The 27,927-nt window shown below is 39.9% G+C and overlaps 2 protein-coding genes across 2 annotated transcripts; both read left to right on the plus strand.

The window, feature by feature from the left end:
• Positions 1-484: 484 nt before the first annotated feature.
• LOC145785627 (uncharacterized) lies at positions 485-3,667 on the plus strand. Its single transcript, XM_082597307.1, has 2 exons — positions 485-916; positions 2,714-3,667. The coding sequence occupies exons 1-2, from the start codon at positions 485-487 to the stop codon at positions 3,665-3,667; spliced, it is 1,386 nt and encodes a 461-aa protein (XP_082453433.1).
• Positions 3,668-11,347: 7,680 nt separating this feature from the next.
• LOC145785636 (uncharacterized) lies at positions 11,348-22,316 on the plus strand. Its single transcript, XM_082597319.1, has 6 exons — positions 11,348-11,599; positions 11,835-11,986; positions 12,556-12,658; positions 14,024-14,203; positions 16,695-19,931; positions 20,313-22,316. Exons 1-6 carry the CDS (start codon positions 11,348-11,350, stop codon positions 22,314-22,316), a joined length of 5,928 nt encoding a protein of 1,975 aa, XP_082453445.1.
• The last annotated feature ends 5,611 nt before the right edge of the window (positions 22,317-27,927 follow it).

Raw genomic sequence — 27,927 nt, forward strand, 5'->3', positions numbered from 1 at the left:
AAATCAGGAAGTTGTAATTAACGGTAATCCAAAGTAACAGATTCACTGTGTAATGTCATGATGTATTTACGGGCTAATTAAGTGGGAGTGGTCAATGAAGCGCAAAGCTTTTTATTCTTTGCTTCTCGGGCGTAAAAACTACAACAAGCAACGTTTCAAAGAGGAATAATCAAGAATAAAGAAAAATTTGCAAAGTCTAAACGTACTTAAAAGAGCCCATGAACCAAGTGGCGTTACATGATAAGCAGGAGGATGTCATTTGAAAACTTTTATGTGATAATATGAAAAAAGAACTAGAATCGGAATAAGTAACCTATCCCCAAAATAGCTCTATTTATATATTTTTTTCATGTTAAACAAAAAATTCAGGCCGATTTTATTGAAAAAGTTTCATGTAAGAAGAAAAAAAATATTACTAAGATTTTTTAATAAAAATTTTTGTTTTTCAGAAATATTTTTGTAAGGTGTATTTATTAAAACAAAAATGGAAGCTCTGAACTCGACCATCGGCAACGCAACTTTGGCCAACCAATACAACCTCTCAATAACCATATGGGCGGCGTACATGACCTCATCCATTCTTCTCATCTCGGCCGTACTGTACGTCTTTATCGCTCTTCTTCGCTATACCTTTGTCATAAACATGAAAGCGCTGATGCGCCCTCGAAGTCGAAGTTCTCTTCGCGTTGAACGCGATAACGGAAACAATAGCAGCAGTTTGGGAAACGGGAGAGAGCGATCCGGTTCCTCGGCAGATGAAAATAAAAGAAAGAGAAGTGACGGAACAGGAAAAGCGGCAAAACCGCTAAAGGCGTTGTGCCTCCTTGCGTCACTTTTCGCGGTCACTCGAATCGGAGCTGATCAATTGGAGCTCGCGACTTATGGCGGAGAAAGAATCAACTGCAAAATTTACCAGGTTAGTCACAATCAATGCTTCTTTGAAATCGCTTGTTGACGTCGTTAATTAATGTAAACTAGAGCGTGCGGTTGTCGAAGTTTGACGCGACCATGATGACAAAACAATCATTGCTACCATGCAGTGTAAACTAGACCAAAGAATTCCCTCAGTGATGAACAATTGCACCACAATCGTTTAAAATATATGTATTTATGGCTGAGTTGTTGTTACAAATCAGGGATGTAGCCACAGGAGAAGGAGGGAGGCTTGGAGAAGCAATCGCCTCCTCATAATTTTATCTTGTTTTGCCAAAAAAAATTATGGAATTATGTTGGATGACGTTTTTGAATTGGTTGGCTGCATTCAGTAAACTCTTATGTCAAACATTTAATTATTTTCCCCCCTCCAAAGTTGCTCCTGCTCCCTTAAAATTTTCTTTCTTGCTACGTCACTGTTGAAAACATTTGGTAGCAAATTGACAGGTCACAGGCTAGTGAGATCTATAATGGAAAATTACAGCCTTTCGACGTTATAATTAAATCCGTCAGTTTAAAGATATAAAACAAGGGAATAAAATTGTTTCCATGAAAGCAAATGATCATAAAATCAAATACAATTTACATTTTTCCATCTGAAAGTCTTGCTGAAGTACAAAAGTTTCAGAGAAGATCTCCTGGTAGTTGCAAAGTCTGAGGTGATTTCACAACTCAGGAAATGACAGGCAGGTCAGCAAAGCGCATTGCCACGCGATACTAGAAGAGGAAGCAGCGCCCAACATTATTATCAAACGCTTTAAAACGCGGAACTAATCACAAACACTGTAAATAGTTTGAAAAACAAAGAAAATATTCAGAAGAAAAAATTTACAAAATCGTGTTTTTTGCTGTTTTTATTGACTTATATATTTTAGAATTCTACCTCATGGCTTGGTGAACGATCTGTCGACTGTCGCATTGTTTGTTTTGATCACTCAACAATGTTTTATTGTTGCAGGTAGTGGTAGTTGTCACGTCACTGTCACTGTTACGTATGTCACGTACGTCACGTCAAAAGTAGCGCGTGGAAGTAGCGGTAACGTGTGTTACTTTTGATCCGAATAGCGGTAGTGCGCTACGTTTCGTCTATTGATAGCGAGTAGCGATTGTGCCACTATTTTGGCATTTTGTAGCGATAGCACGCTACTTTCAAAGTAGCGGATGCACACTTCTGCCTGCGAGTGAGTTCTGCAGTTAGATCTCAGTTGGCACAAACGGGTGTCTTGATGTCAGTTGAAGGAAGATTCCTGAGGTCGCCAATAAAATTTTGCTTATATTAAATACGGATGCACTACTTAGTTCACTTTATCCAGGGCGATAGTGCATATTGGGGCTAGTTTCTTCAAAGTTCAGTTAGTTGCATGGCCACCGGGAGATGGGACCTGGTTTGTCACATTTTGCAAATTCTGATTACAGCTACTGCTAGTGTTTGACTGACATTTTCTGATATTTTTTTACTTTTTGCTGTTTCCTTATAATATAAAAGCTTTTTGTTGCCTTGGGGAAGCAGTAGCAAATGAGAAAAAGTAAGTTGAAAAACGCTGAATCAGACTGTTATTGAAAAATTAACAGTCTGACTAAAATCATCAACCGCTTTAAAACGTGGAACTAATCGCATGTAAATAGTTAGAAAAAGAAAAATATTCAAAAGAAAAAATTTACAAAATCGTGTTTTTTGCTGTTTTATTGACTTATATATTTTAGAATTCTACCTCATGGCTTGGTGAACGATCTATCACATTGTTTCTTTTGGTGACTCAACAATGTTTTATTGTTGCAGGTAGTGGTGGTTGTCACGTATGCACTCAGCGCGACCTGCAATTACTCGGCATTGTGGATTCGTCTTCGGATCTTCTTTAATCATCCCATCATGAAGCATCTTGCATCATTCTCCATCAACTTCCTCATCTGGTTGGCTCTTGCTCTGATCCTTGGCTCTTCCTTGTTGAACACCCTCATCTTCGTTCTCACTGTGATGTCCGTGGACTCCCCGAAAGGGTGCGTGCTGGGGGAGACTACATCGATATCTCCCACTCTTCGCTACATTATTCTCACCATGACTACCGTGGCCTCTCAAGGGATGCTGCTCGGACTCTTCCTTTATCCTTTGTTAAAACATCGGACTACAATGAAGGGATCCAAAAGAAAGAACAAAAGGAAGCATCCGCGTGTCCTTTCTATTGTGATGCAAGAATCAAAAAAAGTTCGCAAGATTGTTCCAGGCGATTCCGACTCCGATGCTTCTCCGAAAACTAAGAATGATTTCCGCAGCTTCCGGAAGTCGAAGCGAGAGAGGAGAGAGAAGCGCTTGCTCGCTATCATGTGGAGAGTCCTCATCACGGCGCTCGTGTGCGTTTGCTCTGACGTCATAGCCGCTGTGGTAACAATTGCCCTTTCAGAAGAGCCGCGAGTAGTAACGAATATGGTCTTTAACTTTAACCTCCTCATCAACATCATCAGTGTCCTCCTGTCCTTCGGAGACTGGAAGGAGCGTCTCGCTCCTTGTTGCGATTTTAAAAGGAAGGAGTCGACAACGCGACGTTCTTCAACAAATGCAGCGCAGATCGCGAACGCCGCGATGCAGAAACAAGCAGCAAACAACCACGAAACCTGGCGACCTTGCATGGACTCGGTAGCATCGATGAATCAAATGACCTCATCGCCTATAGAAAGTAGCAAGCATGACGACATGTTTACCGACAGCAGAGACGACATGGCGTCATCGCGTGAATGACGTGTGAATCGCACTTTGATGACGAAAGAAGCCGATGGTGCTTCACAAGTAACTTTGATGTCATCCAGCGAAGTTGGTGCACCTTCTTCAGGTTACAGATGCTACTTCTGTTGAGTTTGTATGGCATCTGGGAGACAACATTCATTAGCAAACCAACGAAAGCAATATTTCTTGTTTTGAGATACAGCAATTTGACTTTTGTATATTTGCCATCGAATCATGGTCGACGTCATATATTCGGCCCATTCATTTTTGTATTTGCAATATTTATTTTTGTTTTGATCAAGTGATTTATTTGGTCAATCTGAGGTTTAAATCCAAGTTGCTTGGAAATCATTTATTGACTTTTGTGTTTTGTTCGTTAAATCATTTGCAAATCAAATGAAAACATTCTAAGAAAATAAGATTCGATTCCTTGTTTTGTAAAAAGCACAAAAGATTATTGTTGAAGTCATAATTACCTCGGTAGTTTGCCGCATGCACTAACGACGAAACCATTCCTCAAATCAAGATAAAATATCATGTTATTGGTTTAAAGTTTTACAAACGTTGTTTTTTTTGTTGAAGTGACATTTAAACAAGAAACGTAGCCAAATTTTAAACTGGAGACGAAAATTTAATTGGTGTGATTTGGCATTTTAACCGAGACAGATTTTATTGATGAATTTTTGATTTCTTCACTCAATGAACTTCTGATGCCAATATAACGTCATCGCCATTCTATAAACATCCACTCAGCAACTTTCGTGGAACTGTGCTATTTAACACAAATAAGTTTTTGTTATTTTTTGTATTTTTTCAGTGCTTTCATTCCAATTATTTATCCTTAATCTTCTAGCACGTGGGGAAACGTAACTTTAGATTTGATTTGATCATATCAACAAAATTTATATGCTAAAAGCTTGCCAAGGGTAAGAGAGCACAACATTTTAAAAAGTCTCAACGAAACGGTTTACAAAAAGATTTCTTATTTCGGTTATGAAAAAATTTCTTGCAAATCTCTTGTTTGTTATTTCAAAACCCGATACGCTTGTCCCTTTCAAGAATTATATATTGCCATTTCAATGATTTCACTATTTTTGTTACCAAGCGTTTCCACGTAATCTGCTGTACGTGAAAGTTTTTGAATCACTATTTAAAGGGTGGCTCAGCAATTGAGCACTTGAGTTATGACGTAAACAATCAGTGCACTTACCCGCACGACTATAATGTGATCGGCTACGTCACGTTTATGCATCTGTGCATCGTATTTGGTGTCTACAAATCGTGATTGCTATTTTTAGAACATATCATTGTCTTTGCTGCGAAGTTTATTTGGAGTAATAAATTTTTGAAAAATATTCTCAGGAATTCTCTTGTTGAAGCAAGATTTTCTAGAAGTTATTCTCAATCCTTGGCTATGTTTTCTTTAAAGTGCTTCGTTTGAATATAGCCCGCCAGTAGAGGTGGGCAGTAGCGCTGCAAATAACGCGCTACTTTTTGATAGCGGTAGCGGCGCTACATTTTGTTGGTGTAGCGTTTTTTCTAATGTGGAGGTGGCAGAGATGCGCTAGATTTGCTTCAGGCGCTGTTGCAATAACCGCTACTTTCCAATTCAAAGTTAAAAAAGCAATCAAACGTTTTTTAGAGATTTTTGATGGAAACACTGGAGCATAAAAATAAAATTTCATCGAGAACTTGTTTTCCATAAAAGCTTTAAAATGGCAGTATAAACGAAAACTGAAAGAAAACTGAAAAAGTGAAACTGAAAGGTAATGTCATTCATTTCAAGGCCGTTTTGACTTCACAAGGTGCTTGAATAGAGCTTTGTAGTGTCAGTTTAAGACAAAAGTAGCGCGTGGAAGTAGCGGTAACGTGCGTTACTTTTGATCCGAATAGCGGTAGTGCGCTACGTTTCGTCGTCTGATAGCGAGTAGCGATTGTGCTGCTCTTTTGGCATTTTGTAGCGATAGCGCGCTACTTTCAAAGTAGCGGATGCTCACTTCTGCATGTGAGTGAGTTCTTCAGATAGATCTCAGTTGACACAAACGGGTGTCCTGATGTCAGTTGAAGGAAGATTCCTGAGGTCGCCTATAAAAATTCTGCATATATTAAATACACTTTTAGATCACTTAAATCCAGTGAGCTAGTGCGCATTTCGGCTAGTTTCTACAAAGATTAGTTAGTTGCAAGAATTGTTAGGCACTTGGCAGTAAGTTGGAACTGAGCCTGGGGTTTGGACTGGTATTCAACCTTTATACCCAGGTTGTTAGCCTAATTGGACAATTAATTGAGATGAATACTGCGGTATTCAGTATTCATCACTGCGGTAGCACTGCACTCACTGCGCTGCACTGCAGTGCACTGGAAAAGTTGGTTCAGAGATGTCATCACTGTGGTACCAGACCAATGCGATGCAGACCAATGGCAAGGTTGGGGTTTCTGAAGACATGTGGTTGATGCAAACCTAACACTTTTGTTGTGTGCAACTGACACAGTAGAAAACCAAATGATGACTCTTTGACTGTGGTTGACGATGATGCCTAAAATCCAATTTTGATTTTAAACTCTAGGCTAAATTAATTTTTATTTCTTTGAAGTAATAGTTTTGAGAAAATAAATAGCCAACATGTGATCACTGAATTTCAAATCACTTCAAAACTCTTGGCTTAACATGTCCGAAAGGACCTAAAGTCTAGACAACACCACATAGCACGTGGTTGTGTATTGAGAAGATATTGAATGTCATGCAAAAATAATCGAAGAACCTTACTCGATTACCATGTCGGTATAGCAGGGTTACCGTACTCAATGCTAATTGGTAGGTTGGTTTTGAATCTTTATCCTCGGACTGACAAAGCCTTGGGTAGTTCGCATACTTGTAGCGGCTCTCGACGCAGGGCCGGTTGCCGAGATTGACAGAGTGAAGTTTCCGATTGTTGAAGTGTTGTTGCCGGGGAACTACTTCCATTCACTAGGTGCCGCTGAATGGAGAGCAGTCCTGAAATGCGTTGCTCAAATGCACACCCCGAGAGTCGAACCAGCGCTGCGTGATTTTTAGCCAGGCGCGTAACCGCTTAGCTATCTGGGCGAATAAAGGTCCAGTGTGACACATTGAATGCTTTTAGCGGTCCGGTGAATGAATTATTTCACACGCAACCACGAAAGTTAAAGCATCAATGATAGTGACGAACCATTTTTTTGGTAAAATGTAACTCTTCCAGGATTTTTGACAAAATGTTGGGTGCATCGCTCCAGTTTATTGGGAAGTACAGTTTGAAAATCATGGTAATACACAAATAAAGCACAACCAACTTTTAAATTTCATAATTTATCAATTATGCTGCAAACTCGGAAACTTTTACGGACCCCACGAAATCGCTGCGCGGACCCAGTGGGGTCCGCGGACCCCCGATTGAGAACCACTGCTCTAAGTAATCTCTGGTAGAACCAGCAAGCGCGTTGCTCGGAAAGTGTGACGTCACAGCTTTTGCCCTCTATTGCAGGGATTGACAAGCACGTCATGCCAACAAACATTGCTCCATCTCAAGTACAAAGTCTACAAATTTATGATTATCCCTGTTGGCAACCATAAGCTTACTGCATTTCACACAGTTTACCGCGAATGGTTTGCAGACTGTGTGAAGTCTCATACAGCAGAGTTTCATTCATGAGAAGCTTTCCTCAGAGGCTTCAGAAGTTAGTTCAACGATTTGGTCTTTTATCATTAAAGATACGATATATCAAGCAAGTCAGAGGTATTTTAAGACAGTCAAACAGTCCGTTTTGACATTCATTAAATGTCAGTAGTCGCTTGGTCAATGTAATTGAACTGCAGCTGGTTTAAGGCAAATGTGTCTTTCAAACAAATATTGCTCATGGCTCCATGGGTCAACTTTTGATCATATGCGATAACAATTTATCAGCGCCACGATCGTGCAAAGAATTACTTTTTACGGTTCAGTGGAACTTCAGATTCATACTTTTGCCAACGAAGCTTTATATTTCAAACTGATGCATCTAGTGGGAATATTGTCTTGAAGAAGAGGCATTTGATGAAGTTTAATCGCGTTTTCATAACCTGTAGCCATCTTTAATTTCTATATGAACTAGACACAAAACCCCCACACCGCCTGTAGTTTATATGCCAGCGTTCAGGACCTTCATAATTTAGACATTGCATCATATACGGTTAGGGCTACCAATACCTCAACACCTTTATTGGGGTCACCTGAAGGTTTTATTCGAAGAGAATTTTATTATTTTATTCAAATAATGAAGATATCTTTAGTTTGGAGTTTGTTATAGCTACAGAAACCCACAAACGTAAAGGAATTGAACAGAGGTCTTAACCTTTTGCGGTCCAAGTTAGATCCCTGGGATGCAAAATAAAACTATGTAATATGGTCCAACGTCACCCCTGGGATGATGTCAACAAATTTTTTCTGAACAAGGTCCAAGCCTCTCTGTGGGATATTTTTAAAAATTGGCAAATTTAGAAAATTTGAAAAAAAAAAAATTTGGACCTCAACGGACCAAAATCGGAAAACAAATTTGAACCTCAAAAGGTTAAAGTCATACTAAATGAAAAACCTGACTTGGCGATTTTCCACGTTCTTTGTGTTTAACATGCTACCATAAAACAATTTTGAAAAAAATTTGGCCCCATTGCGGTCTGCTTTTTGTCAGAGGTTTCAAAACCGGAATGGGCTTTAGCAGCGAAGCGTGCGATCATACAGTCTACGTCACAAGCAACTAGCAATCAGCTGATCGGTTGGCACTTTAACATTACCCACTTGTCGAAAAGGTACGCAATCATGCGTGACATGTTCATTCGCGATTCAGCTGATTTGAGTCATGTGACTCGTGACGTGATATTCCGATCGAAAAATTTTGATACAAAGAAATTTAACTGAATGCTTCACCACAACCACCGTTGCCTAATGGTTAGGTTAGTTAGTAATTTCGATTTCGTGAGTTCGATTCCCACCCTCTGCTAATACTATTTTTTTCTTCTGTAACTGAACTGAGTGCAAGAAGGATCTTAATGACTGCAATCAATGGAGTTTATAAGGAAAATTGTGACTAAAACACAAAGCAATTTCACATTGAAAAGCAGGCACTCTTCGACGAGTGGGTGAGGTAAAAGTGCCTACCCAGCTGATCGGGCAAGAGTTTTTACTTTCGTGAGTTTCAAATGGCAGATCTTGTTCTTCAAACAGTAAATCAGCTTCTTTTACATAGATTCAACGTATTCAGGCCTTCAATCAATGTAAAATGAAAATGTAAAAAAACAAGTTTTTGAAGGCAAACTCCACAAAGGCATGTGAAACAATTTCAGTTAGGCAATTCAAAAGGCGTGGAGTAATCAGCATTTTTTACATGGATTCAACGTTTCCAGGCCTTGAATCAATGTGAAAATTCTTGGAACGCAACACGTTTGAACTTTCCAACCCAACGCGGGAAAACACTTTTGATAATGCTACTGGAGTCGCTTGTGACGTAATTCTAGAGCAGTTTTTCCCAGGGAGTCGAACCGAACCCGAACCGGATTTTTGTAAACCGGTTTTGGTGCGATTTTGTCTGAACCTTAACCGGAACTGAACCGAAAATTTGAGTTAGCTTAAACCCTAACCGAACCCAAACCAGTTGAAAAAAGCGGTTCACTCCAACATTACGTCATTGTTCGCATTGTGGTAAGTGAAGTTGTACGTAGCATGTTGTTATCTTGGAGGCCACATTGTACAGATGAATTGTAGCCTATTCCGTAACACACGATCCACTATCATCGATGCTTTAGAGAGGACTTTTTTGACCAGTGTTGAATTTCAATAGTAGGCCTAGGCCTAATTTTATCGGACCCGAACCGGAACTTATAAAACCGGTGTTGAGACTATTTTTGTCGAAACCGAATCGTATCCGAACCACAAATCGTTGTTGTTGAACCGGAGCTAAACCAGAACTCTTAAGTTTCTTCGAACCCAAACCGGAACTGAACCAAATTTTGAAACAATCTTTGAACCAGAACCGGACCCGAACCGGAAAAATCAAACGGTTCGACTCCCTGGTTACTTTTTCCACTTCTTGGTTATTTTGCAAAAATAAAAAATTAATGAAACACTGGACTTTGCTCCTTGCCAGCGCCATTGAAAACAATTTTTTTTCAGTATTTTTTTATGAAATGTATTCTTGAGTGTTCAGTTTACGCATTTTAATGCTTAATTCCCGTTTGAAAATTTCATTTAGTATGCCTTTAACACGAGAAGAGCTATGTGTACAAGTGGCAAATCAGTGTGTAGTAGGACTAGGTACCAAGTGGCAAGTGCTGCTGCAATAATTATGAACTACTCATAGCAATTGGGCGGCACGTAACCAAGCGCACATTACCTGATCGTATGAACCATTCACGAGCGTTAAATTATAATAGCCGACAGCATAAGTACGCTGCGCAATGTTAACTATGCCACAGGGCAACACGGCTGGCCTCATTAGAAATTTAAACATGCAATTTAGCTAAATATATTGTACGTACATACAGTACATACCAAAACTATTTGCCTTTACATGAAACCTGTTAAAGGCAGACTATTATAACATGAAGATGCAAAGTCTTTTGTCACCCGTGTAGTGATGCAGATTACACGTTGGATTTGTTGCATTGCCAGAATCTAGGCCGGCTGGTGATTAAGCGGTTAAAGCACAGCTGGTACGAACGCATGACATCAGTGGCTGAAGCATTATTTGGATGGAGCATGAGGTTTTGCATAGAAGTCGAAATTGGGCTCTTTAGAACTGCGAGTGTAACTCAAAATGTGTTGTTCAATTCTGAAATACTCCGCGTCCTCTGAAGAATCCATCAATAAGGAGGAGTGAGCTGTAACAAAATAATAATAATACCTATCACCAGTGCCGATCTTTGGGGTGTGCAAACCATGCGGTCGCACAGGGCCCGCAATTTACTCAGAAAAAGTAGTAATTTTTGTCATTTCCAATGGAAAAAATTCAATTCGATTTACAAGCAAGTACCGTATCCTTGAAGTCAGTTGCGGCTTTAGCTTTATTTCCGAAAAATGCCGAAGAAAACATGATCTTATCCTTTTGTTATTGCACTGGACAGCACCATTTTACAGTAATATTCATACCCAAATTTTTGTTGAACATGCTCTCAGAATGCACCAAATTTAAAGTAATTTTTCAAAATTTTCTGGGGGATGTCCCCCATACCAACCGCCGCTAGGTGTCGACTTCGGCGAACACGCCGTCAGGCTTCACCCGCCGGCCATCAAAAATAAACCTCTCTCCTTTCAAAATACCTAGCTACGCTACTGAATTGGTCCATTGTCATTGGGGCCCGCAAAGCTTATTCCGCACAGGCCCGAAATATTTTAAGACCGACACTGGCACTGCTATCACGAATCAAACTGACGCTCTTTCGAGCGTCCACAGGCTTCCCCAACATTTGGCAACGCAACCTTCGTTGGCCACTCTCTCCACACGCCATTCAATGCGAGAATAGCAAGTCACTTTTAGGCAATCGTATTTTATCGGATCCATTACAATCGGAATTCATTTAAAAAAGATGCATAAACTATACATTAGCCTAGTCTTTAGTCTTTTGGTTTAACATGTGATGAAGTATTTTTAAATTGTAGCTCTGCATGAACTTGGTTGAATGCTTGTTTGATTCATTGATTGATAATAATGAAAGTTATTTGCTCTGGTTCTTCGAAAACTGGAACAAAATCTTTATCAACTGCTCTTAGAATTCTGGGATATAATGTTTTCGACTTTGAAGAGCAGTTTTTCTATCGTGGTCGAGATCTGATGAAAGTGATGGATGAAGGATGGACTACTGAAGATATTTACGATATATTTAAAGAGGTTGATGCTGTGACTGATATTCCAGGGTGTGTTTTGTGGGAGGAAATTTTGAAAGCATTTCCAGAAGCAAAAGTAAAAAATATAACTTAGTTTCTTGTGTTCCAAGCTTAGCGTACATGCAATCCATTTTGCGCTAAACTTTTGTTGATAATTAATTAATTATATTGTTTGGTCCAACTCCAATGCTAAATTCAAGCTCAGTTCTAAGCAAATTGCAAAAATGACACAGTTTTCACAAAATGGCACAAGCAATATTTAGCAAAGCTACACCATTTTGTGTCACCTCATCACCAAACTGTTTTTTTAGATTGTGCACTCAGAAAGAGCGTCCGAAGAGGAATGGGCGAAAAGTTTTGTCAAGCAAATGGATGCAATTAAAACTGAGCGATTCACTAGAATTTTAGTAATGTTATCACCAACCGGAAATGGACTAAGAAACTTTTTAAACTCCAGCTGTAAGTAAGCGCTTTGCATGAATAAACACTTTACAACGTACATTGCAAAGATATCCTAACCATTAGCCAATGTTTTTGTATAATTTAAACATGAGGGAATAACTGGCATCGTTTGATAAGATGACGCCATCCGCGATCAGCGAGTGAAGGAGAACATTGGCAACGTACCGTAACAATACTATTAGCTGCACCATCTATTACACAAATGATCTGCGGCGCAAAATAAATGATCAAACAGTATGGCAGCGGCTCGACCCCTGCATTAACACCAATTCCAGTGCAGTGGTCCAGGAGATACGTTAGTCCAGAAGTTATCAAGGCTGGCAAATAACCTATTTAATCACTTCAAAAAATAATTAATTTCTACTGATGTTTAAATCCACCATAAATAATTTTATTTGTATAAGCCTATTACTTTACAATTTATTACAATTTTTTTTCTCAAATTTGGCAGCTCTATTGCCGTAAACATAAAGTAATTCTGGTTTGTGAAAACTTTTGAAATGTTTGACCTGTCGACCTTTAGTTATTGCAAAGGTTTTATTCTTTTGAATATTTCTCTTTTCCTGTCAGATTGCTAGTTTGTGGCATTGGGAACCTTCCATTTTACTACCAGGGCGTAAACATAAATGTGGCCAAGTTAAGATACCGACAACACAACACGCGTGTGCGAGAGGTAAGAGAAATCGGAAGGAGCCTAATGGTTTATTGTGAGTCGTCAGTATTCTATTATTTTCAAGAAAAACAGCTCAATTATTTGAGAAACGTTTAAGAGCAACGTGAGGCGGTATTCTCATTGTCTTGGTTTTCGTATTTTAGACTTAGACAGGAGCTTTCGATGACTTGACAGGAGCTAGATGGGAATCGAAAACATTTTTTATTTTGTATCTTTTATCATGTTAAATGTCGTGTTGTTGCTGAGTCTCATCCAGGGGCTCCGAGAGGGGGGAAGTCGGGCAACTTTCCCCCCTAGCAAAACATTGTAAAGAAAAAACAAGTAATTTTTCGTTTTTTCACTTTTGAGGGGGCCCATTTTTGCTCCTAAAATAAAAATGTACCAACTTAAATGTAATGGGTAGTTTCAAGTATTTTTCCATCATTGTACTTTAGAATGCTATACTTCATTTGTTTCTCATCCAGGACAAATCGTTGTCGTATTAAGGTTGGCTATGTTCAATTGCTTCAATACTTAAAATCTACTGCTATGCGCTAAGCGTGTAGCTTATATTCTTGCTTGACCAGCTAAACTTTGACTTCAAACTCTGCGTTGGTCAAGCATATTGATCCAACATGTCTGGAAAGGTGAAAGATTTTCAAGAAAGATTAAAGGAAGTAAACCCTTCCTGCCTATTTTCTGCTTATGGATGGCATTGCTTTAATCTAGTTGGGTTTATTAGCCTACAGTGTTGTCCAGATGTCATATTAATATTGAAGTAATGGATCGAATGTAAGCTTGTGTCATTTTTAATTGTAACCGGCCAGATAAGACATTCTAAAGAAAGCTGTCCCATTATTTAAGCAGCCTTCTTGCAGCCTAAAGTTTAAAATCTATGCCATTATGTGGATTACAGTCCTAAACGAGATTCACTCTACCAACTTATTCATACAGCGAAAGGACTGTTTAATGTTCGATCAGCTGACTAATTTAATGAAATTATAGGAAGATGTAAACAAAATTAGAGAAAACTGGAAAACTCTAAACTTCAAAGAAATTCAAGTTTACACTGATGAAAGTAAGCTAAGTTCAGCTTAACAGATACGATACAACACATGATACAAATTTGTGGCTTTTATTTTTGCTCAAAATTGTTTTTTGGGGGCCCAATTTTTTGCATAGTTTCCCGACCAGTTCTGATTTCTCTCGGATGCCCTGGTCTCATCTGTTTATAATTTTTTTAAAAATGCTAAGTTTCTAAAAAAAAGAAAAATGATTAAGCAATTCAAGGTTTACTCTATAGATTTACTATCTGGTCTTTTATTTAACACTGTCAATTGATTGTTTACAACTGTTTTTTTTTTCAGATCAGTTTTTATTTTTTAGGTTGCTCCAAAAGAAAAACTTCTTCTGTTTAAACATTCGGATGGCTGGGAACCGTTATGCGAGTTTTTGGATAAGCCCATACCACAACAATCTTATCCCCATAAAAACAAAGGGGGTGAAATTGCAGCTGAATTTACTCAAAAGTCCTATATCTTCACTCAAATTAAAAAGGAACTTGCAGTCAGTTTCTCTGTTATCGCCATCCTGGTAGGCCTAATAATTTATTACTTTAGGTAAAATCTTTCACCGGCTTTAACCTCTTCGTGCATAGAAGGCAAAATATTTTTCAAAAAGCTTATTTCCAAAACATGAAAATAATTTGTAGGCTACGTGGTTCAAAAATTTTCATTTTCTGTAATTACTTTTAAACGCAACATAGCTGTAAAGATATTCTTGGAGAAAATTGAGATTCTCTGATTTTCTGAAGAACACTCTTAGTAATTTTTGTTTTTATTGAGACTTTAAACTCAAGAGTATCTTGACGTCACCTCACTCAACAGTGTTCAGAACTTTCAACGAAATTAAAATGAAAATGTATTCCATTGAATACTGAAAAGTTTGGGTGTTTATCAGGACAATTATCGTTTCTAGCACTAGTTGCTTCGTTCATCTGGTGAAAGTGAAAGTAAATGCAACAACAAACAGGTTGCTGTATTCCATTCATGTTCAATTCTTCCAAAGCAAACCTTGCAAATAAATAACCCGGATAAATAAATAGGAACATTAATTCGACGTTAGGCTGGATTACCGGCTCAATCAGATTGCATTTATTCCATTATTCTGCACGCCTTTTCCTGTTTGACGAAATTTCAATGGACTTTTCCGCTTTAGTCTCGACTCTTGTATTGTTTTGTTTGAACTGAATAGCCTGGATATAACCTACAATAAGAAATGAACACCTAAGTTAAAAACTACTCCAAACACAATTTTAAAAACCAGTATGAGAAGTTTATTATTCTCGTCAAACAATTGAGCTGATTACAGCAATACGTAAACTATCGTTAAATAGCCTGCGTGGATTTGCTACAGATTTGCTAATCTTCAACCCCGTTTCTCAAAAACCTTTTATTGTGACTTAAAGTTTTAACCTCAATTCTTCAATAGTGATAATAAGTCATTTGGTGTTTGTATCGTGTGTCGACCTGTAGACCTACTTAAAATAAAATGTTCATTTGTTTAAATTGTCAATACAGTTTTTATGTTTGAAAACTATGGTTGCTCTTTCATGGAATGTAAATTTACCTGCTGAGAGGTGTTTAAAGTAAAACTGTCACCAAATCTTTTTCAAAATTCGCGTTGAAATGCTCTACAGAGGTTTTGTTGCAGTAGGCGTTTCAATAACTCACTGGTGCGATACTTTTGATAGAAACCTACTGTAAGAGTTATGATTCACACAGTGTAGTATTTCATAGTCTATTATATATATTCAACCGGAACTCCGGAAGCCGTGAAGCAAATAGAAAATAATTAGCCTATCTCGTGTTTATTGCAATACAGCAAACACATTTTTTCAAATTAGTCTAATAATGGATAATGACTTTGATGTTAGCGTGTGACCCTTACATGATTTATGATAAAGTAAACGTCTACCCACAAGTTTTGCTTGCTTTTTAGGTCTCACGTTTATTGTACATTTCAATAACAAGAAGCATTAAATTTTTTGGTCTTGTTAGAAACGATTCCCCGCCCATTTAATATTATTGTTGTATCTCTGCTCCATTCTATTTTCATGCTTGAGTGACCCGGCCATGCATTAACAATTTTTGCTAGTTGATCTTTCTTTTTACGTTTTGGCATGGACTGGAGTGGTCATTGTTTTATAAATCTGGAGAACTGGAGATTTGGAGTGACTAGGGAATATGTAAGAATTCGGTAAGCAACTGTTTGTTTCGTTTTATTATTGTCGTTTTCAATACACCATTTCTTCTAATAAGTAAGGCCTGCACTTTATCCAGTCTAGGCAAAAAACGTTTGAGACATCATTTATAAAACATACCTTTGCTTGGTGCAAGGTTATGCCTGTCTAGTTAACTCTAGCTAGTTGTGTAATTTGTTTGTTATCCTAGGGTAGTCTTTTCAGGTCTGCCAAGGATTCATTTATGGTATGTGCCTTTGTCTAGCTCACTTTAGCTAGTTGTGTAATTTGTTTTGTTATCCTAGGGTAGTCTTGTCAGGTCTGCCAAGGATTCACTATTGGTTTGTGCCTTTGAGCCTGCCATGCTGTAAAGTTTGTTTGAATTTTGTAATTTGTTTGTTATCCTAGGGTAGTCTTTTCAGGTCTGCCTAGGATTCATTTTGTTGGTGTGTGCCTTTGAGCCTGCCATGCTGTAAAGTTTCTTTGAACTTTGTAACTAGTTGTTTGTTATCCTAGGGTAGTCTTTTCAGGTCTGCCAAGGATTCATTTTTTGGTTTGTGCCTTTGAGCCCGCCACGTTGTAAACTTTGTTTAAATTTTGTAAATAGATCTTCACTTTGGGCAGTCTTGTCAGGTCTGCCAAAGATTGAAGCTTCTAAGCCTGTACTCTGTCAGGCCATTGTTCTAGTCAGGTAGAACTGGTTACCGTTAAACCCTGTAATTTTAGTAGGTTGCTTACTGACATTCTCCGTAATATCGTGAAGGTCAATTGTCACCTCACCTAAGGTAAGTACCGTACAGATTTTGTTTTTTGTAGCTTGTATATTGCTGTGTGTTAATTATGGCTCGTAAAAAGCCCAAGCAAACTCCAAGACGGAGTAAGCCAAATGGTTATGCTAGTGGCTCAACAGAGCAGCATGAGGCCGCCTCTAATATTAGTGGTCAACATGACAGTAGCGAAGAGCTGCCAGGTCTCGTTGTGTTAGAACAAGAGCTGGTTGAAATCGAGCTTGGCATAACTTCCATCGACATGGAGCTATGCTCAAGTGATGATTTCCTGAGCTCTTCTGAAGTTTTGGAGGTAAAGAAAAGATGCCTTGAACTTCAAAGGAAGCTCTCCCTTAAACGTTTAGATTTACTCAAATGCAAACCACAGCAATCAGGCTCAATAGAATCTAGGATGAACCGTATGGGGGAAAGCATTTATGGTTTGCTTGAAGCATGCTCTACCCTCATTCGAAGCTGTCGAGAGCAATCCAAGCGAGTGTCACATCAAACATCATCGGTAGTTATGGATGCAGGCAGTGACACAGGCAAAGCTGCTGAGTCTAGCAGTCACGTGACACCCCGTGAGAGTGGTGTAAAGATACCACCTGTAAAAGCAGAACAGGGTATCCTTCAGGGCAGCAGTAGTGCTAGTAATATTCTTAATCCTTACACATCTCCCTTTCGCACTGAAGCTAATAATAGTAGTGAATTTCCCATCGTCGTGCCTCAACCCCAGCTCAGTGCAGGGTTTCAAAATGTTCATGGTCCTCGGTTGTCGCTGGAGAAGTTTGACGGCAATGTGTTAAAGTTCTTTAACTTTAAAAGGCGTTTTGAACGATACATTGAGTCAAACTATCTAAGCTTTGAAGATCGCATCGCCTTTTTGGAGGACAATTGTGTAGGCCAGGCCTTGGAAGTAATTTCTGGCCTGAGTTGCTTGCAAAATAGTGAAAGAGCATATGGAATGGCATGGGATAGATTGAGAAAAAGGTTTGGCAACCCTGGAAAACTCATGGCCAAAGTGAAGGAAGATTTGCTGCAAGGACCCCCTATTTCAGAGTGGGATGCGCCGGGCCTCACAAAGCTTTGCGACAAGATGTATAAGTGTGAAGTCAGTTTCGATGGCTGGGGTAAGTCCCATCTTTTAAACAGTGATGAGGTGCTTCAACGGCTGTTCCTGCGACTTCCTTATAAGTTAAAGGAGCAGTTTGTTAATGTTAATCACTTGGGATCGGACTGTGCCACGTTTGGCGATTTAAGAGTCTTGGTCGAGGATGCAGCCTCTCGAGCCGACAGCCAATATGGCCATCTTATGCAACCAGGCAAAGATGTTAAGAGAGCTCTACAACCAACGATGGCTCGATCTAATCCGCAAGGTGGCTACAAGCGTGCTTCGGTTTGCACAACCCAAGAGCAGATTTCCCAATCTGCTAACCATAAGCAAGAGTCCTGTTGTTTGTGTGCAGAGTCGCATGCCCTATGGAAGTGTGAGATGTTTAAACAAAAGCCTGTTGCAGAAAGAAGAACCCTGGTGCAAAAGCATAGACTGTGTTTTTGTTGCTTGAGAGCAGGCCACAGAGTGGTTGATTGCAGATTTAAGAAATCTTGTGCAACGTGTGGATCGAGGCATAATTCACTTCTGCATGTAAACCGTGTGGAAGAGGAAAGCCCCTCTGCTCTGAAGAAGGGCATCTCAGCAACAACGTCCGCAACTGTGCCAGCAACATCTGGGACAACAATTTTTAAGGTTTTGCCAGTTAAGGTATGGGCTGGGGACCCCTCCAACTATACCTATACTTATGCTTTTATCGATGAAGGTTCTAGCGTCAGTCTATGCTCCTCAAGCCTCGTATCTCGCTTAGGGGTTGCTGCGACAAAAAGCAATGTGGAGTTGCTGACCACCAATGCTGTCTCCTTTCATGACAAGAAAATTGATTTTTTGGCTGTGCAGGGAATGGAAGAGCAGGCTGTGTTTTCCGTTGCAGATGCTCTGGTGATGGACCAGATTGTGGATGTCAGCCACAGTATTCCCACCGAAGCACTTAGTAGTGCATATAGTCATTTGGAGGACTTAAAGTTCCCTGAACTAAAAGATAGGAAGGTTGAGTTGTTATTGGGCAGCGATCTTCACCAGGCTTATCTTTTGCAGGAAGTTCGTACTGGCGCACCAGGAGAACCATGTGGACTGCACACTCTTCTGGGTTGGACCATTTATGGGAAAGATGGTGGCGATAGGCAACTCAACTCACCAGTAATGGTAAACTTTCTTAGCGTAAAGGAGTCTTGCGATAGAATGTTAAATGTATTGTTGCAGGATTTTAATGACATCGATGAGCCACAGGCCCCCTGTCCTTCAATTGAGGATAAACGTGCGCTGCAGATCATGCAGGACACGGTGAAGAAGGTGGATGGACACTATTCTGTAGGGCTGTTGTGGAAGGATGAAGACCCGGACTTGTGCAATAATCGCTCTATGGCACTCAAGCGCCTAGAGGGAATGAAGCGCCGATTTATTACTGACCCGGTGTTATTCAATAAGTATCGTGATAAAATGCAGGAATATGTTAAATGTGGCTATGCTGTGCCACTTGAAACTGGTGTGGTAGACACACCAGGGAAGACGTGCTATGTGCCCCATCACTGCACGACCAATGCGGCCAAGTTTAGAGTCGTTTTCGACTGCAGCGCGAAGTTTAAAGGCGTGTCATTAAATGACAAGCTGCTTCATGGCCCAGATCTCACCAATAACCTTGTAGGAACATTGTTTCGCTTCAGGCAACATCCGATCGCTGTTGTGGGCGATATTAAGGCCATGTTTTCCCAAGTACGTGTAGACGAAGGAGACAGGGATGCCTTTCGATTCTTATGGTATCCGGACGATGATCTCAAGCGGGAACCTGTCGACTACCGTATGCAAACTCATGTGTTTGGAGTAAAGTCGTCGCCATGCTGTGCTGCCTTCGCACTTCGGATGACTGCCAAAGACAATGAAGCAGGTGCTGATCAAAACACTGTTAACACAGTTTTAAAAAATGTTTATGTTGACGATATTTGTCATTCATGTGAATCGCCGGATCAGGCTATCGAACTAATACAACAACTGCGTGAACTATTACAAAGTGGCGGCTTCCATTTAACTAAATTCCTGTCTAACAGTGCAGAGGTCTTGAGTTCTGTGTTGCAGGAAGACTTGGCGTCGAAGGTCGATTTGCCTCAGTGCCAGCTTCCAACGCAGAAAACCCTTGGTGTTGTGTGGAATGCTGCGAGCGATTGCATGGAGGTGAGGGTGAGTATCCAACAAAAGCCTAACACCCGGAGAGGCGTTCTCTCCATGATTTCGCAAACATACGACCCACTAGGTCTAATACAACCCTTCATTTTACCTGCTAGGCAACTCCTGCAGCAGGCATGTGACGCTCAACTTGATTGGGATGAACCCCTTAATGGCCTTGGGCCAGTAAACATTAATTGGGAAGCTTGGTTAAAGGCCCTTCCAGAGCTTGAATGTGTTTCCATCGCTAGAAGCCTGACTCTTTTTGGTAAATGTGCTATCCGCTTTGAATTGCATGGTTTTTGTGATGCCAGTACCAGTGGCTATGGGGTCGTGTTTTATGTTAAAGTGTTTTATGATGATTCTGTAGTAATTTGTAATTTTCTATTTGGCAAGGCTCGAGTGGCTCCATTAAAGCCTGTTAGCGTACCTCGCCTGGAGCTCACTGCTGCTGTGCTCGCTGCCAAAGTCTGCAATTTTATCCTGACGGAGTGTGATTTTAAATTCAATTGTGTTGTCTTATGGACAGACTCAACTGTTGTGCTGCGTTACATTAATAATACTTCGACTCGTTTCCACACCTTTGTGGCTAATAGGCTGAGCACTATTCACATGCTTACCAGTGTCAATCAATGGCATTATGTACCGACTACTTTAAACCCCGCTGACCTCGCGTCTCGGGGAGTTTGGCCTGATAAAGTTAATACCGCTAAGCTTTGGTTTAATGGTCCTAAGTTTTTGCATGATGTCACGAGCAATTGGCCAAACCAGCCCGACTTTGTTGGCGGAATTTCGTCAGACGATCCAGAGGTTAAAAGCATTGAACATTGCTCAGCTCAGCAACACGCGATTACGGACTCAGACTCTCTCTGTCGGTTGTTTACCCGCTACTCGCATTTCCACGATCTGCAAAGAACGGTTGCATGGTTGCTTCGCTTCAAATTGTACCTGAAAAGGAAATGCCGAGATGACTCCTTGACTGTTAAGACAGATTCGCTCAGTGTCGAGGAGATGGACGAAGCTGAACTTGCCATTGTCACAGCCGCCCAGCATCAAGCATACCCGACGGTGTTCGCAGTTCTCCATAACCACCCAGGATTTGACGCCCCGGTGGAACTCGTGTCCGACCTGCAGTTGAAGAAGCATGTGGCTTTGAAGGAGCTACAGTCCCTAAACCCCTATGTTGTTAACGAAACGTTAAGAGTTGGTGGGCGATTGCAACAATCTTCTCTGTCAAGCGGAAGAAGGCATCCGATCATTCTCCCATATCAGCACCCAATCACCGATCTAGTGATCATGAGGTATCACGAACGAGAAGGACACATGGGATGCTCACAAGTCCTTACCGCCATTGCTTCCCGTTATTGGATTGTCAAAGGGCGATCAGCTGTCAAAAGGGTCTTGCATTCCTGTATGAACTGTCGTTTTTGGAAAGCTACCGCCGGAAAACAGCAGATGGGCAACTTACCTGCTCCACGCGTAAACAAATCCATTCCTTTTCAAGCTGCTGGCACTGACCTTCTTGGTCCATTGATGGTAAAGAGCGGCCGCAGCAGTGTTAAGCGATATGTTTGTATTTTTAATTGTTTGGCGACCCGTGCTGTGCACTTTGAGGTCGTGCAATCCCTGGAGGCAAGTGCATTCATTCAAGCCTACCGAAGATTCTGCAGCCGTAGAAACGTTTGTCCTACTGATCTGTACAGTGACAACGGAGGAAACTTTGTTGCTGCAGACCGCGAACTTCGGCAAGGACTCAAGAACCTCCATCAAAAGAAAGTCACCGATGCCTTACTTCGGCATGAAACGAACTGGCACTTCAACCCTCCGCGTGCTTCACATCAAGGCGGCTTCTACGAAATATTTTTTCGTTTATTAAGAAAATTGATGCGGTCGCTGGTAGGAAACGCTACGTTGGATGAGTTCGACCTTCTAACGCTGGTAGCAGAGATTGAAAGAATTTTAAACGATCGTCCCATCACTTCGCTCCCATCGTCACCAGATGATCTGCAAGCCCTGACTCCAAGTATGATACTCACCGGATCAGCTTGTGACACCCTACCGCCAGATGTTTTTATGAAGGCTGACGGTTATCGACGCTCTTGGAGAAAGACCCAATACCTCACAAACAAGTTTTGGGAACAATGGCTGTTGCAATATCTCCCTCTGTTGCAGCCCCGACAAAAGTGGTTTGGCACATCTCCAAGCTTGAAACCAGGCGATTTGGTACTGGTAACGGACGAGGCAACTAAACGTGGGCACTGGCCCAAGGCTATTGTAAAGGAAGTTATGACGGACACTAATAAACTTGTCAGACGCGTGCGAGTAAAGGTTGCTGACGGTACAGAGTTTGTTCGCGACATCAGAAAGATCTGCCTGCTAGAGGGCAGTATGGACTTTTAAAATGACAATTTTGTTTTCTAGGCTGGCTGGTTGGCACGATTGCACAACTGACATTGCTCATGCTGCTTAGGTTTCATATTTGAATTGTATTGCGTGTTTGTGTTTATTTTACTATTATTATTCTTGTGCTCCTCACTACCGCAGCTAGCGCGGCGTCGTCGATGCATTTGCATCCAGCAGTTCTGCCATAACTGTGTTATTGACTCCCATTAATAGTGTTGTTTCTATTTGCATCCTGCAGTTATTTACACTGTAGCAGTCTAGCTCTGTTTTTGGTCTGACTATTTCACACACCTGTCTCACTACTAATGCTTTTGCTATGTGCGATATTATTTTTTGTGTTTTGTCAATTCATTGCTTAATTATCACGACTCGACTTAACAGTCGCGTGTTTTTTCTGGTAGCCTACTTTTGCTCTGACGTTAATGTCACTTGCGCTGGTCATAGCATTGTGCAGTATTAGGTTGTATGTGTGCTTTTGTTTATGCCATATCCCCACTTCTGCCACTGGTACCATGTATGCTATCATTTGTTTTTCGTGTATCCGTTTATGCTGACTTCCAGTTGTCGGTAGACTTATGTTTTTGTGCTTAATTTTAGCAATCGCTAAGCATGTTGGTCAAAAGGGTTTTTTAACTCCTCTTGGGCGTGTCTTCGATGTCCTTCTGTAGGCTACTGTTATGCATGTTCTATTAAGTTTGTGTGTAATGCAAGCCAGCCTTTGTGTTGCAATTGTGATCCTTGCTAACCGCGAATATTTTTGATTCTGGTCGACATTTGCATAATTCATGTCAATTGTCGTTCATGTGGCCACCTTGTGGCAATTAATTGGTTTGTGTTTTGCTTCGTTGTAATCGTTTTACAGTGGTAAAACCCTCATTTGTTAAACTCTGGTTTTGGGGGTGGGTATGTTAGAAACGATTCCCCGCCCATTTAATATTATTGTTGTATCTCTGCTCCATTCTATTTTCATGCTTGAGTGACCCGGCCATGCATTAACAATTTTTGCTAGTTGATCTTTCTTTTTACGTTTTGGCATGGACTGGAGTGGTCATTGTTTTATAAATCTGGAGAACTGGAGATTTGGAGTGACTAGGGAATATGTAAGAATTCGGTAAGCAACTGTTTGTTTCGTTTTATTATTGTCGTTTTCAATACACCATTTCTTCTAATAAGTAAGGCCTGCACTTTATCCAGTCTAGGCAAAAAACGTTTGAGACAGGTCTTGCCTACAAATTTTTATCTTAGTTGCAGGCTGTTAATAGGAATTTTTGCTCTTAAAAACAGTTTTGACTTTCTACTTTCATCGTATAACCCATTCAAGGTTGAGTTAAACGATGTTGATATCGGGACTGTAGTGTCGGGGGGGGATTATGTTTGATCTCACTTGTTACCTCTTGGCTGACACAACGCGGACAAGATATATTGTGTAAAAATTCGTATGTAAATTTTAAGTACTTTTGGAAGTGTCGTTTGATGAATCTTTCAGCTATTAGAAAGTTGCATCTGCATTTCATGGCTGGATAGAAAGAACGTGGCATTCTTCTGAGCAGTTGTTTTCTGGTGGTGTTTCTCTATTTCAAGGTGCTTGCGTCATAAGCATATTCTGATTATATGATGAATATGAAAGTTATATGATGTTTTGTGCTCAAATGGCTTCTATTGGGAACACAGCATTTTTTATACGCTCGAGGTCGCCTTGGCTGAGAGATTGATTGCCGAGCAAATGCCAGCGTTTCGTATCTAGTGTATGGGGCAATTTCACAGGCAACAACAAGCTGAAACTTTGTTCTGTCACTGTCAGTTTCGGTGACCAACCTACGTCTGTGGTTTCAAGCCTCAATCAGTCTCATGCAAAACTTCCAGGATTAAGCTTTTTCAGTCCGTGGTTATCGATGTCCACAATTAATCAATAGACAATGTCGATTGTCGAACTAACTTCCTTTTGAAGTAAGGACGTAGCTTCGGTGGGGTCCTCCAAAAATCATGTTTCAATTACAACGTTTCCAAACCGTTCGAATTCATGTTGGATGAGGTTTTCTCCCATAAATTTTATTTTGCCTCTCATAAAGAAAGTATTTTTGCTGTAACTTTATCACATTCTGAAGGTCGTAAAAATTGTGTAGGCGCTCTCAAACTATGGCCAATCAGCTGATTCACAAAATGATTCAAAAGTTGAAAAACAAACGATCTTTGAATTCTATTGATAATAATCGCTTGCAAACAATTAGTCACTTTATTCGCAAATAAAGACAGGACTATGACATGGCTTGACCTGTTGAACTGTTGTCGTAAAATGTGTGACGGCTTTGAAAGTTTTCAGGAAGTTTCAGGTAGGTTTGAAAATTATCTGAAGAATATCAAGAAAAATAAGCCACCCTAACCTACACCGCATTGCCAACATCACTGCAACGAGACTTCGTTCCTAGTTAGAAACGTTGAACTTGATTGCATTCGTAGGCTACTTGCGCATTGCAATCAATTAGAGTTCTCTAGTCTATACGATGTCCTACAATTACTACATTTTCTTTGTTTTGTTGAATGCATATTTTGGGTTGCTTTGGTAGTTTGAATTGAGTGAGACCAGCTCAGCGGCCGAGTGGTTATCGTCTTCGGTTCTATTTGGGCAAACTATGCTTCATGAAAAGCTAATAACATGAAAATGACTGTCAAGAAATGTCAGAGGAAAATGGAGAGTTTAATTCAAACTGGTAAGAAAGGTGCTTCTCAATAGCAATGGAAAACCAGTGTATCTGGTGTGCTTTACATTGATATTAGTTAAAATAATGGTTTTTTATGCTTCGCCCCTGGCTTCGCCTTCGATTGATTTCGTATTGCCGCAAAGTTATCGTAAAAACTTGCCAACGTAGCGTACTTACATCAGGACTGTGGAGTCGGGCGAAAAATACACGACTCAGACTCCTCGGTTTACAACTGACCGATTCCGACAGCCCTAGATATTATGTCACAACAATGTTGGTGGTTTCGGGATCCTTTCATCAAGCGTAGGTCTAATGCTTATTCTACGTTGAATAGACGTTATTACCGCTTTGATTTCAATAATGTAACTGAAACCATAAACGACCTTTTTCTGTGTATATTAGTTTGTTTTTGTGATGTTGGGTTCAGTCGTGTTCTCATTGCTTTAAGAATTGGCGCTCCAGTTGTTCCAGGAACGAGGAGGCGACTGATTCTTAACTAATTCATCAACTTATTTTAAAGTATCAGGTTTGGTGGCCGTGCTTGACTATATTTATTGATGCATATACCGCAATATTAGATCCTTTCACGCACGTCTTAAACCATTAAGGTTTTGCCACCTTTTCCTTTTGTTAGTTTTGTTACTGTATTTCTTTTCCACAATATCATTTCTTTTGCATTCTGACAAAGAAAAATAAATTGAATTGAATGGAATTGAAATTGAATTCTTTACATAACTTTGTAAACAAATTTTTGGTTTTCACGCTTTGCTTATTCTGAAGATTTACTTTGTTCTGAAACTTCAACTTTACGTTGATAGAACGTTAATAAATGTAAACAAGCAGTTTTTGGTTGTATTTGTTAACTCAACCAATCCACATATTAATTTATCATCAAACAACGTCGACCCTTGGACGAGAGGTAAATAAGTTTGTGGTCATCCCTGGTTCATCGTCAGTGGAATCATCTCGATTCTTGTGGGTTAGGTAAGTGAGGTAGTCAACTTCGATCTTCAACTTCTGTAAAAGACAAAAGACGAATCATTAAACTGAAGAAGTTTCAACACTTGGAATACTTTGCATTCTTTCAATTACCTTTTTTTATTGATAAAAGATTCAGTGATTGAATCAATGCAATGTTGACGCAAATAATTGCCGTTGATTTAATGTTTATTGATGTAGAATTAATATTAAGCATTTTTCTGCGCAAGATGCAAAAATTCCTGATGAACAATTCGAGGTTAGAGTTTGATAGATGTTAAGTTAGACAACGTTAATGCAACGTAAATAAGTCCAACCTTATTGTCCAACCTATCCAGTACTTCCTTTAACTTGAATCGTTCCTCCGCGTTCGCAGATCTCCTCCTCCCATCACCATCAACGAGGCATCCCAACATCTCAATTTCCTCCTCGACTTTTCCCAGTATCTCGATGACGTCATCGACAGATAGGAGGTTGTATCGGAGATTCATGCGAACAATCTAAACACAAATTAATTATGGTTTAACAATTAAATAATGTTGTTGTTTATGATGTTATGTTTAAACTTGGACATTAAAATATTGTAATGTAACGTTGAATTAACGTAACAACTGATGTTATTGTAACAACTATTTAATATAAACGTTGGTTATAAAAATTGTTGGTGGCGCATTTTTCATTTGTTAAAATTAAAGAATAATTAAAATTGGAAACACTGTCAGTAAAAAAAATCCAATGCAACGTTGAATCAACGTAACAACTGACCATGAATCAATGTAAACGTTGGTTATAAAAGTTAAACATGACTTACGGATCCAGGCATCGATTTAATCGCCTCAATCCAGTCACGAAATTGATTGGAATTCATTTTGCATTCGGACAGATCAAGCTTTCCAATCCGCGATGACATTGACTTGAGAAATGATGTCACCGCATGGAAGTCATTTTCAGTGTTGAAGCGGTTCATCCATATCCTCCCTCCATCAAAGTGACTTCCTGCGGTCACGATCAATTCCAAGTCGTTGCCTTCTCGCAGTATCTTTGTAATATTGATGATGGATCGACCATCACTGTGATCTAATAATGCAGGAATAATATCAATCTATATTAGCTCGGCTAACCAGGTTAAAACCACAATTTAGTTTCTTTTAAAATGCAACTGCACAATCGAAAAACATTGGCACATCCGGTACCGGTTGAAAAACTCACTTCCTTACAATTGAGACCCACAGCCAAGAAACCGACATTTTCCCACGCTCTTTAGCGCTTCTCTCTTACGCTATCTGAAAGTGGCAAACTCGTCAACGCCATCTGGTGATATGACGTCAGTTCAAGGCGAACTGAGTAGAGACCAAACTAGCCGAGATAGGCTTGACATCAAATAACGAAAGGGCTTGTAAGTGATTGTCGCTTCGAGGTCTGTCTCGAACTGACGTCATAATCCGGTGTGTTGTGTAATACAATCCTCCATTGCAGCAACGTGGCCAAAAATACAAGCGGGTGGAGAACCATGGTTTTGATTATTTATATTGAGATAAACATAGCCTTAAAACGCAACGGCGAGGTTGGTATTGAAACATGCTCTTTCAGATAAAGCACGATAAAAGCCATCGTGCAGTTGCACTACATGTATTAAGTAACCATAAAGTAATCAAACATTGAAGCTTTAATTTATTGCATACAATTAATTCATTTATCTCGAAAACGAATTACTTTGAACCAAACTTTCAGGTTTCCATGATAGACCCAGGCTTGCTGTGCAGTTACAACCCAGACAACAAAATTCGTCTTTTTTACATTGCTGCAACGTCTGCAAACATTGCATCAACGTAAAAATTATGAATTTTGCTGTCTGGGAAACTCTCGAAAATTATTTGTAAACTTGTGCATGATGATGCAATGACTATTTATAACTGTTCACAATATGAGGC

The sequence above is a fragment of the Aplidium turbinatum genome, chromosome 2 (genome assembly GCF_918807975.1).
Source record: "Aplidium turbinatum chromosome 2, kaAplTurb1.1, whole genome shotgun sequence".
Classification (NCBI taxonomy): domain Eukaryota; kingdom Metazoa; phylum Chordata; class Ascidiacea; order Aplousobranchia; family Polyclinidae; genus Aplidium; species Aplidium turbinatum.